This window comes from Sminthopsis crassicaudata, chromosome 2, assembly GCF_048593235.1.
Source record: "Sminthopsis crassicaudata isolate SCR6 chromosome 2, ASM4859323v1, whole genome shotgun sequence".
NCBI lineage: Eukaryota > Metazoa > Chordata > Mammalia > Dasyuromorphia > Dasyuridae > Sminthopsis > Sminthopsis crassicaudata.
In genome coordinates, this window is record NC_133618.1 from 648084005 (window position 1) to 648097348 (window position 13344).

Here is a 13344-nt window from a genome sequence, read left to right on the forward strand (position 1 = left end):
GACCATCTACTCTATCTCACAGTCTTTAACATTAGTTAGAAATGCAAACCAACTTGTATTGTTTTTCTAATGAACTTTTAAAATAGGAAAAGTCAAATGTCCTCTCAGCTGCCAGTCAGGAATAAGGAGCCAAACTAACTTAAAGTGGGATATTACACAAATCACTCAACTCCATGCATCTTAGTTTCTTTGGGTCTATATACTCCTCCTTACATCCAGTAGTTTCAAAGATCAGATCCTCTCTCTTGCTTCCCTCTAAATGATCAAACTATCACCAAAATCCATTACTACTGATATCCAGTTACCCTCTGAATTCCAATTCTCTGTTAACTAACAGAAGTATTCAGAATCACTGAGAACCTAGGGATTTTGTTTCTTGTCCCAATTGCATTTTTTTCAATGAAGTTTAGTCATAGATTTATGAATGAAACTTCTCCCAAATGCCCAAAAAGTTCATGTGGGATTCTCCATCTGTCATGTTCTCCCATTCTTTAAACCTGTTTCTGTATAGTTCTCACAAGCTTAAATAGACAAAAGAAACAATGGAGGAATACTATACTATTTAAGGGAAAGCAACTCACATTCCTTTCTTTAACTTGACCTGTAAAATCTACCTTACTAGGGTTTTCTGAAGTGAGAAGAGAAAGGAGGGGGGAAGGGAGGAAGAGAAAAAGAGAGAGAGAGAGAGAGAGACAGAGAGAGAGAGAGAGAGACAGAGAGACAGAGAGACAGAGAGACAGAGAGACAGAGAGACAGAGACAGAGACAGAGAGAATGTACATAAAGTGTATTTAAAGGAGCTATATGTACCTCTCAGACATGGTTGTTCCAGTCATCAGAAAAATGCACTGAATAGTGTAACAAGGATAATTTTTTAGGCTTTCTGACATTCTGGGTAAGTCAATGTAGCATAATGTGGTAGTTCTCAAAGTGTGATACAGAGGCATCTGGAGATCTCTAAGATGAGTTTGTAAGGTTAAACTATTCTCATTCTAAGACATTTTCATTTTTTAAATGGTTATTAACTTCTGAGATCATAAATATCAATAGATATTATATATCAACAAAAGTTCTTTGGGAGTTCTCAATAATTTTTAAGAGTATAAATGATTCTTGAGACCAAAAAGTTGAGCATCTTCAGAGTAGAGACTACAGGAAAGAATTTGGAGTCATGAAGGCCTGCATTTGAATCCTTCTTCTGGCATTTGGTTGCTGTGTAATGTTGGGCAAGTTACTTCTATATTTCAAGTTTCAGTTTCTTCATCAACAAAATGGGTTTTTTAGACTAAGAGATCTCTAAGGTTCCAGCCAGTTCTAAAGCTGTGATCCTAAGATGTTTAAGTAAGCATCTTTCTGATTATAAATTCCATTTCTGGGATGGCTGAGTAAGAGGAAGGAGATAGCCTAGAGAGTAGACATAAGAATTCTAGTCCCTAAAAAAGCTACTTTCCACTATAAATAAATTAATCAACGACAATTCTGGCTTATCAACCAGTCTCCTGTGAGTTTGGTTCTGGTTCAATTCCCTAAAACCCCAAATGAACTCATAAAATTGAATTCCTATAGTTGCTAAGTTAAGACAAACCAATCTCAGACCAGTGGTGACACTGAGATCTAGCCATACAAAGTCCTGTTTGAAAAAGGCAACTGACTTCTAATTTCAATTCAGTTGAGTGAGTATTTGGCACCTACTTTGTGTAGGGCACCATGCCAGACTGTGGGGGGAAAAACCCAAAAATATGTAAAATAGCATAATGAGTCTCCAACCATAATCTGAACCTCTAGTAGAAAAGATAAAATGTTATGCAGATAAATATAAAACTAAATAGAATTCCACAATTTCAGAATTGGAACGGACCACAGCAGCATTATGTTATCACCCAGTCCCTGCTTAAAGACTCCCTAGTCCCAAGGAAGACCATTTTATGCTGTTTTATTCATTGCAAGATCTTTCCTTGCTTTGAACCAAAATCTGTCTCTAGACAGATTCTATTGATTATTCTGAGTTCTCCTTCCTGGAAGAAAAATATAGTTATCCCTTCTACCTCAGGGGTTAGGATCATGGTATCCCTGTGATCTGGAAAACTTGTGTAAAAATTTTTGGCCCTCCATATCAGAGAAGAAATATGATTTTTTATTTTTTTCTTTTATGAAGTGTTTACATTATCTTATAAAATTTGGGTTGATATTATACAATACTATACATATATTTTATGTCTTTCTGAGTTTTTAAACTTTTTCTGTGTTTTCTGCTAGCCTTGTATCTTCTAAAGTTTTCACAAAACTCCCCCCAAATTCCCCATTTAATTTCTTATTTCCACCCTCGATATATTGAAATTCTGATGTGGAAAGTTGCAATGTGGAAGGGATAGTTGTAAACCCCAATTTCCTTCCCATAAGAGCTACCCAAATATCTTAAGATACTTATCACATCTCCTCTGCTTCTCTTTATCTGACTAAAAAGCCTCATTTCCTGCAACCAATCTATATAGGACAGACTTCAATTTTCTCATCTTTCTGATCATCTTTTGACACACTTCAGTTTTTCAATATTCTTGCTAAAATGTGCTACCTTTAGGTGAACATTCCAGATGGGATCCATCAAAAAGGTCTTGTTCTAGACAAAGGATTCTTAAACCTTTCTTGTGTCATGGACCCCTCTGGCAATCTAATGAAGGCTGTAGACCCCTTCTTAGAATAAGGCTTTTAAATTTATAAAATAAAATAAATAATATTGTAAAAGAAACCAAGTATGTCGAAACATAGTTATCAATTTTTATTTTTTAAACTCATGGACTCTAGATTAAGAAACCTTGCCCTAGACACCAGGGACTATGAATATAGTCTTAAATCATGTGACTGTTTTTGGATTTGATCACCTGCTATTGACTTATATTAAGTTTTCAGTCCATTAGACCCTTATTGTTTTCATGGAAAGTTACCTAGATAAACAAAATGAGAGATGTAAAAAACCAGTATGATAGTTCTGAGGAAGATGCTATTTCTGGAGAGAAGGAGCAGAAAAGGGTTTTATAGATAGAGCTAGTTTTAAGGTCATTGTCTTGAAGGCAAGATAGAATCTAAAATGGGCAGAAATGTTAGGATCCGGGATTTTTAAATACAGGAGACAGCATGAATAAAGACATAAATCAGAAAGAAGACTCGATGATAAAAATATTGCTCAAGGGCAGTACTTACAAGGTCCATCTGCTGGTCCATAGTTGAGAAAAAGGACTCCAATCATAATCAAGACCCCTGTTCTCCAGGCTACCTTTCGGAGGAGCTGCATATTCTTCACTCCTCTCCTCCGCATATTATGAAATGCAAGACCCACTGAAGTGCCAAGAATGAAGACAAACCTGGGATTAAGAATGATACTTGTTAGGGTGCAGCTTTATTTATCAGAAGTACCCATGGGCCATTGTTATGATTCTTACAAGTTCTAAGATAGTGGAATTGATAGAGACAATAATTATCTAATTTAGCATGGTTCAGTATGATTGATCTGACCCTACAAGGAGATGTTATGGGCCAGAACTTGAAACAAGGTACTGAGTGGAATTGAGGAGACAATGGTTAAATCTAATTTAGCATCGATTTAATCCTACAACAAATAATGGTTTCCTAATAATTGGAATACACTCAGTGTACAGCATATAAGCAAGAAGCTCTCAGGGCCAGACCCATAAGTCCACTCTCGGAGGTGGAGTCAGATTCATTCAATATTCTACCTTTGTGCTGGCTGGAGATTCAGAAGGACTAGAGACAGAAGCTAGAAGAGACAAAGGACTAGCGGCAAGAGCTCTCAAAGCTCTCAGGAGAGAGATAGGCTTCTAAGAAAGGTAACGGGGCTAGACACTAAAGGATTTGGACTTTAATTCCTGGCTGCTTTAGGGGTGATTACTGAGAACTGAAACTAAAGCTGCCTCCAGAAGCTCTCCAAGAAACCTGCTCCCAGAGAACATTATATTTTAGAGAAGAGAATATTGCAGGCCATCTTACCATGAATACCCAAAGCCAACAGTGTTCTATCTCCTGGCCAAACAGAGCATATGTAAAGAAAGAATACTATTCCATGGGACTCAAGGGTGCTCAGATTGGACAAAGGACGCTTGCCATACTTATTATCAAACCATATTCCCTGTCACTTCAGTGCAAAGAACACAAAACATGGACTTGGGGGACCTGAATTCTAGTCTTAGTTCTGACCCTTACTAGATGTGTGCCCTTGGATAAGTCACTCAGCTCTTGAAATATTGAAATTTCTCATCTATAAAATAAGATTAGATAATGAGCTCTAAGATTCCTTCCTCTAAGATTCTCTTACTCTAAGATTTTATTATTTTAAGATGTTCTATAATTTTAAATTCTGTTATTCTGAGATTCTAGGATCCTGAGAACTCATACAAATTCATGGAGTTTTTAACCTTTGATTCAGTCATTAAATCGTTTAGATGGACCTGGACATTAAGTATCTAACATCCAATATTTTAGGAGGAAGGGTAGGAAAATCTCAGACATTCTATTATATCATCTAATGGATCAATTCAACTGTCATAGTGAAAGGCAGTATGTTAACCCTTTTTAGGACCTAAAAGCACAGACTTGTAAGGAGCATAGTTTCTTTACTTATCTGGTGATAATTGGGTTTTGTTGTTGTTGTTGTTGGAGGTTTTTTTCAGAGGAAATCGGGGTTAAGTGACTTGCCCAGAGGTCACACAGCTAGGAAGTGTTAAGTGTCTGAGGTCAGTCATATTTGAATTCAGATCTTCTTGATTTCAGGGCTGGTGCTCTATCCATTGCACTGCCTAGCTCCCTTCCCCTTTCTGATACCTTTCCCTAATTCTGCCTTCCAGTTTCTTTTCCATCTTCCTAAATCCCCTACAGAATGAATATTAGAATATTAGAGCTGGAAGGAACCTTTAAACATAATCCAATCCAACTCCTTCATTTGCAAAGCATTGTACCTTTCATATAGAAAATTCTTAATAACTGCTTTTTTATTCACTTATTCATTTTCCAGATGAAGGAACTCACTACCTCCTGTGGCAATCCATCCCACTTTTGTGACATTCTGATAATTAGGAGCTTCCCCTTACCTCAAGTCTAAATCTGCTTCTCTAGAGTTTCTATTGTTGCAAGCTCTAGCCCATGGAATTAATTAAAACAAATCTAATTCTTCTATACTACTTAAAAACAAGTAATTTGCTCCCCAATACACACACACACATACACATTCCTATTCTTCAAACAAAAAAGCTTCCAGTTTCTCTACTAACAGAGAGGCTAAATTGTTTTGCCTGAAGTCTTATAGTAAGTTAATGCACAGATATGCAAAGATGCTGTCCATGTTATCAGACTTCCTGCCACTCATGGTGAATCAAGGCACATTTGTGGAAGAGGGCATCCCAATAATTGGAGGTTTTCAAGGAAAAGATTTTAGTAGTTAACATGTATTGGTACATTGCAGTCAAAGTGAATTCAAATAAAAGAGGCAATATATCATAACCTAACATTCTACAGAGAAAGTTAGGCCATATGAGATATGAAACTCTCAAGCATGAAATTCTAAATATTAAAATTTTAAAAATTGTGGATAAAAAAGGGGGAAGCTATTGGAGGAAATCATTGTGGATGCATAGGGAACTCAACAACTGCCTTGGATTTTTAAATATGGGCATAAAAAGGAAAGATAAAAAAAAATAAAAGATGAATATAAAAGTGCAATAAGGATTTATAAGAATGTTGTTAAACTGCTTAAATTCAATATAATCTAAGGCTGGTGATGTACATTAAAGCTAACAAAAGGAATTTTTTATTTAAATTGGAATAAAAAAGATCAGGGAAAGGATGAATTCCACTCCTCAGGGTAGATGGGGTAATGATAATGTATGATGGGTAGAAGGCAAAGTTACTTAACTGTCTATATTCTTCTATAGTTCAACCTAGGAAATTGCCTTCAGGTTAGGAAGGAGAGAACAGATATATGGTTAATTGAGAATTGAAACTGATGGTCAAAGGGTGATAGTAAAAGAACAATCAGCTGCCCTTCATGCAGAAGTGTATTGGATCCAAGTCAAACTGTCTCTTAAAAACTGATTGTTAAATTTTCAATATGAGCCTTTACACCATAGAAATCACCAAATGCTACAAATCAGTACTCGATTTACTGCTTTGTTGTTGGTTTGTAGACGTAAGAAAGTGATGGAAAAATGCTAATACTGCACAATAAGCTTAAAATGTGCTATGGATACAATTTTTCCTTCAGAAAGTGAGTCATTAAACATTTACCAGCATTTGCCAGCCTTGATGAGATGAATTCGTATTACCAAGAATGGACAAAATACATCTCTGGGTTCTGAAAGAACATGGAAATGTGAATGTTGAATAGTAATAAGCAAGCTTTGGAGGAATAGAACAAGTAATGCAAAAAAAAAAAAAAAAAAAGATGGATTATTCTTGTCCTAATTTAAAAAAAAAAAACCATGAAGAGAATAGAATATGTGGACTTTATTTTGACTCTTCACAAAATCCTAGAATTTGTTATTAAAAGATGGTTTCTAACCAATTAGGAAAGTAGTAATCGCTAAGGGCCAGTGTGGTTTCGTTAAGAAGCCACTTCATTTGGACAGATTTATTAGATGTAGAGCATACAATAAACATAGTTTATTTAGATTTTATTTAACAAAGGCCTGACAAAATCTCTCATTGCAATCCTTATGGGCAAGGCAGAGAAATATTGCTTAAGTGATAATAAAATTAGACAAATTCAGAATTAATTAAATGGCAGAATGATCATTAATGCCTAAATTTCATTTTGAAAAGAAGTGATCTAGGGATATGACCTTGGCCTGTACAGCTCCACAATTGGTCCTTCCAAAAAGAATCTAACCAGACTAAAACAATGGATCAGAACTAACAATAATAATCATCAGTCATATTTATATAGCCCTTCAAGATTTCTAAACAACAACAACAAAATCTTCATATATTATTTCACTTATACCTTACAACAATCTTGGGAGATAGTTCTATAGATATTATTACAACATTTTTATAGATGAAAATCCTGAGGTATTTGTGAGGTAGAATGACTTTCTCATGGTCACCTAACTAATGGGTATTTTTAAAATAACATTTTATTTTTCCCCAGGTACATGTTAAGACAATTTTAGCATTCATTTTAAAAGATTTTTGAGTTCCAAATGTCCTTCCTCCCTCCCTCACCTCCTCCTTCCCTGAAAAGATAAGCAATTTGATATATTATACATGTTCATTCATACAAGACAAATTACTATACTGGTAATGTTATGAAAGAGGACACATCCAAAAGGGGTTTAAAAACTATTAAATAGTTTTTAAATAGTTATTAAATAGTTTTTAATAGTTTAAAAACTATTAAAAATAGTATGTATGCATTGATTTATATTTAGATTCTATCAGTTCTTTCTCTTGAAGTGATAACATTTTTATCTTGAGTCTTTGGAGCTGTCTGGGATCACTATATTGCTGAAAATAGCAAAGTCATTTATATTATACAGTTTTGATGTTGCTGTGTACATTTTCCTGATTCTGTTTATTTCACTTTGAATCAGTTTGTATATCTTTACAAGTTTTTTTCTGAAATCAACCTGTTCATCATTTCTTATAACACAGTGATATTCCATCATGATCATATACTACTTTAGCTTTCCCTCAATTGATGGGTGTTTTCTCAATTTCTAATTCTTTACCACTACAAAAAAAAGAGCTGCTATAAATGTATTTATGCAGATAGGTCCTCCTCTCCCACATCTTCTACTCCCCCTTTTAATCTCTTTGATATACAGATATATAGCAATGTTATTGATAGACTAAAGAAAGGGTAGATACTTTATGCCTTTGGGCATAGTTCCAAATCATTTTCTGGAATACTTGGGTCACTAACTAATATTATAGATAGACCTAAATCCAAGTTCAGAAGTCCCTGTCCTGAAATGTAAGTCTCATACTTACATACATACATGTTAAAAAAATTAATAAAATAGAATAGGTATGGCTAACACAAAACAAAATCTGAGAAAGATATCTGTTTTAAGAGAATATAGTAAGTCAAACTAAGACATGACAATCAAAAAATTTATTTGATCTTAGGTTATATAAAGAGTAGCATAGTGTCCCAAATAAGAGATAAGAAAACCCCACTATATTTTACTCTATTCAGACCATATCTTGAGTGCTGTATTCAGCTTATGGCATTACCCTGTATCATGAGATATTGGCAAGCGAGGGGTTATACCGAGAATAGGCGACCAGAATGGTGGACTTTAACATATGAGAATTAGTTAAAAGAATGGAAATCTTTAACCTGGCAAAGAGATGACTTAGAATAGGGGGAGGGGAAAGATAAATGTTAATCTTCCATAATTATTATTTCCACAATTATTTAATAATTATTTTATTTAATGTTCCATAATTATTTACATATTTAATTATACAGAAGATGGATTATACTTATTCTACTTGTTTCAGAAGGCAGAACTAGTGGCAAACAGAAAAAGTTGCAGAAAGAGGTAGTGGGTATCATCTCTTTTGGTTGGAGGACTTTTAGCTGAGGTTGTATGAGCATTTATTAAGGAGATTGTAGACATGATCTTTATTTCAGTATGATTTGAACTACAAGATGTGACCCTCCCCTAATTCTGATATTCTGTAATTAAACACTTGGGTTCAGCAAACTTCCATTTGCCCTCCCCCATCCATCTACCTATTTTCTTTCTTTTCTTTTATTTCTATCTTCCTATGTTTCTTTCCATCTCAGTTTCTCTCTCTCTTTCACTCTCTGTCTGTGCCTGTCTGTCTCTGTCTCTCTCTCCCTCAAAGGTTGCCCTTTAGAGGGTAGTTTATTTCGACCTCCTTACTTTAAGTAAGCAAGTTTTAATCTATCTTGTACACTCCTGAAATCTATGTCTTGATGTTAATGGGTTGTAAAGTGGGTAATAATTTTCTTAGTGACCTCTTCAATCAGATTAGATCATATTATCGACCACGCTGTTTGTTTTATAACCACAGTCACATTGGGGAGCAACAGCTTCTGCAAGTTGCACATTTGTAAGTGCCCATTAAGGGGAAGGATGACAGGTCGGCATATTTGGCATATGTTTGTTTGTTGTGTGTGTGTGTGTGTGTGTGTGTGTGTGTGTGTGTGTGTGTGTGTTTTAAATCATTCTTCCTGCCTTGCCTGCTGCTGCTCCTTTCCCTCTAATCCCCACCTCCCTGACTGGAGGTTTTCCCATCTGCATCTTGAAGATATCCTTTCACATGCTTCTGCATCCTCAAGGGGTTGTGAAGAACATCTGTGTGGTGGGAGGACGAGCAAAGGCAAATTTCGCAAGGGGTTTCAGGCTGAAAGGTGGGCCCAGATTGTACTGTCTTTTTATTTCTGGGATCCAGGAACCACTCATCTCGGACAATGACACTTGAGTCTGGCCCAGTCTCTGTCACCACATGGATGAGTCAGCTTGAAGCCTCTGTCCCATGCTTCTGAATGCTTGAATATAATTAGTATTCAACATGGCCTTAGAAATTCCCTTGCAATTATGTATTGCTGATGTAGTTGTGAATTGATTTGATGAATTGATTCTGTAAAGCAGTTTGGAGTAATACTAGAAATATTATCTAACTATAAAGATCCTTTACCTCAAAGTTACCATTACTGAAGCCAAGGAAATAAAAGACTGAAACAAAGGCCCTGCAATACAAAAATAATTTGTAGATTATGTTTTTGGGGAAAAACAAACAAATCGGTGATCAGTTGAAGAATGACTTTGACAAATTGTGGCATAAGAACATAATGGAATATTACTATCCCATAAGAAACTAAAAATGTGAGTATGAGGAATTCAGAAAAATTTGGGTAAAGCTATATGAACTGATACAAAGCAAAATAAAAAGAAACAGGAGGTCAAAGACTATATTGACTACCAAAAAACAAAGGAAAGGAAATGAACACTGGAAGTCATCAGGACTCTGATCAATAAATATTTCTAACTCCGTAAGACAGAAAGTGAAATACATTGCCCCCCCCCCAACCTCTTCCAATATCTAGGCTACATGTTAATGTGTGCACAGCTTTTTTCCCAAAATTAGGTTCTCAGTTCTGAACACAAAATGATGTGATCAGGCAGAATTTAATGGAATCACCTTCTCAGCATTCTAGATACTAACCTTCTCTTAATGCAACCTAAGAGATCTGCCATGTTGTATCTGCCATGTTACTACACTTAACTTAGCATACAAATTCAACTGCTTCCTCCAGGCCAGTCCTCCAAGCAACTGAGCTTCAGTCTTATCTACTCCTTGCCCTTGGTGATTTCAGGAACTACTTCTAAACTTAGATTTGACACAACTTAAGTTGAATTCTAATATCTTTAGATACTTCTTGGCTACATAACTGGACATTTAACATTTCTGAAACTCTCTCTTTTCATCTGCAAAATGTAGCTAATAATTACCCCTGCTTCTCAGTGTTGTTGTAAAGATCAAATACTATCACTTATATGAAGCACTTTGCAAACCTTAGAGACCTATATAAATGGCAGCTATTTTTCTTCTTATTCTGCTTAAATCAGGAATTTCAAATCTGTTCCAGTATGAGGACTCCTTTTTAATATAAAAAATGTCATAGATTCCAGTATTAATAATTAGTTATGTGTACATCCATTGATCAAGAAAATATATAATGATAAAAAGCTACAAGAAATGTAGCAATGCTTTTAAGTGAATTTGTATTTTTCTAATGAGAGGATCTATATGCATTTGAAAAATAGCTTTTTATATATGTGAGAAACATTGTTTATTGAGTGTATGAGAGAAATGCTTGTTTATTTATTATTGAGTCATTTAATGAGATGAGCCCTTGCAATAACTCCTCAGGAGATTGGGAACCACTGGTCTAGATGAATACACATGACACACAAAAAAATCTGTAGATCAGAACAGCCTCTGAGTATTTCCTAATGTCCACTTTGGGCAAACACCAGACACACTTATCTCATTTGGCCCTCAGTGAGCAGTTCTACTGCCCCAGGGTCTATCATTTGGTGATAAACAGCTCTGTTTTCAGGGTTGAAATACCTCTAACTGCATTAACTAAACTGCCCTCTAAACATGAGATCGTGTTAATTCAAAGGGAAAGGCTATTGGGAACTGAGATGGTTTCTCCCTACTGGACATTGCTGCCAATGTTCTCAGATTATGAGGCCTGTCAGAGTGGCAAAGCATCTCATTCACTCACCTCTCCCTTTTTATGCTGAGAAAGAACCATAGCATCCCGTTGGGTGCTTCAATATTTCATCTGCCTTTCTGGAAGGTGAGGATTCTGGGCTAGACATTGGTGAGCAATTAAATTGCCTTAAATATTGCTATTTTTAATCACTAGTGTTAGAAAGGATCCCCAATTTAAACTAGGAACCATTTCTCCTGATTTCAATAGTAATGTTTTCACCATCCTTTCTATATAACATTATTCTGAGCTTTATTATCTTAATTTGTTAAATGAAGAGGCAGACTTTGTATAAGTCTTTACTAAGTTTACCCCGGGTGTGTTAGGACCAATTATATATATATATATATATATGTAAAATATTTTTTCATCAAATATTTTTTTCTAAAAAACAATATGGCCTTGTGAGTTTAACCCCCAAATAGTGGGTTCTAGAGTGCTAGAAAGGCAGCAGAGTCGTATATTCACAAGTGAGCTACTTCTAAAGAGTCTCAATTTCAAGAAGACTTTTGTAGGAGTACTACCGGTAAAACAAACTAGCTGTGAAACTCTGGACAAATTCTCAAAATTTGAAGCAAATCTCTAAGGTGGTAAGTTTCAGAGAATGTTGTTGCTGAGTTGAGTTGCTTTTCAGTCAGGTTCAACTCTTTGTGACCTCATTTGGGATTTTCTGAGCAAAGATACTGGAGGGGTTTGCCATTTCCCTCTCTAGCTCATCTTATAGATGAAGAAACTGAGATAAATAGCTTTAAGTGACTTATGTAAGATTGTGTAAAAGGAGCTTCCTCACCTGGGAATTGTTTCTCCTAAGGAAATCATGGGTCCATTCTCTCAATATCTCTATGTCTATATCTCTACTTCTCTGTATCTCTCCCTCTGTCTCTGTCTCTCTCTTTCTCTCTGTCTCTGTCTCTCTCCCCCATCTTTTTCCCTGTTTGTCTGCCTCTATCTCTCTTCCTTTGTCTCTCTTTCTTTTCTTTTCCCTCTCATCTGCACACATATACACACATATAGTTATATATAAACATAGACACACACATATGTATATATACATATATATATAATGTTAGCTTTTCTATTCTATGTATTATTTTTCTCGTTTTATAGATAATATTGAAATTGAGAAAAGTAAAACCAAATTCTTCAGCCTCTAAGGGCAAAGTTCTTTCCATTATCTTATGCTGCTCCTAAAGAAAAGGAGGAGAGTACCCTGCCTCATCCTAATACACACACTCCAAGCAATGAATAAAGGTACAACATGTAATTGATATATCCTAATTCTGAATTCCCTTTAATACCAGCAAAAGATCATCATTCAATAGCTGTTAAATAGCAATGTTAACTAAAAGAGGGAGCTTCACTTCTTGGCAGACTTCATTAATTGTGTAGGCATCTCCTTAAGAGATTCACCTAACATCAAAATTACTACATCTTTAAAGAATATTACATTAAAAATAACAAACCCCATACCCAAATGTGGAAAGTTCATTCTATATAAGTTCACTGCTTTTTAGTCTGTCAAGGGAGATCTCAGAGCCACAAGGAAGTAGATTACACTGAACATCATGAAATACACCTTTGTTCCTCAGTTGTCTCTAAGTTTTAAATCCCTAAAGTCAATCAACAAGCATTTATTAAACTCTTACTACGTGCCATGCCCTAAGAAAAGCTTTGGAGATAAAAAGAAAGGGAAATACAGTCCTTGCTCTCAAGGAGCTCATAGTCTAAAGAGACAAATTGCTTGCCTGATTTAAATAGTGAATCTTAGCAACAATCCCACTCCCTTATCTGTTAAATAAAGGGATTGGATTAGATGATCTCTAGGGTCCCTTTTGGATTTGACATTATATAATCCTTTAAAGAGATCTATTTATAAGTGTAGAGGCATCTGGGTGATACAGTGGGTAGAGCTCTGGATGCAAAGCAAGACTTTTAAGTTTTAAACACTTAAAAATTGCATGACCTTGAACAAGCCATTTACCCTTAGTTTCATCACCTATAAAAGGAAGATATAATTTAAGAACCTCTTTCCCAAGATTGTTGTGAGGATAAAATGAGATAGCATTTTTAAAGTGCTTAGAA

At 35.3% G+C, this 13344-nt stretch overlaps 1 protein-coding gene across 1 annotated transcript in view; it reads right to left on the reverse strand.

The window, feature by feature from the left end:
* Positions 1-13344, reverse strand: part of LOC141553817 (heparan-alpha-glucosaminide N-acetyltransferase-like) — a 326105-nt gene that overhangs the window by 126960 nt on the left and 185801 nt on the right. The window contains exon 8 of the mRNA XM_074285273.1: positions 3198-3358. Coding sequence (XP_074141374.1) covers positions 3198-3358 — 161 coding nt within the window. The remainder of the gene's footprint in view (positions 1-3197; positions 3359-13344) is intronic.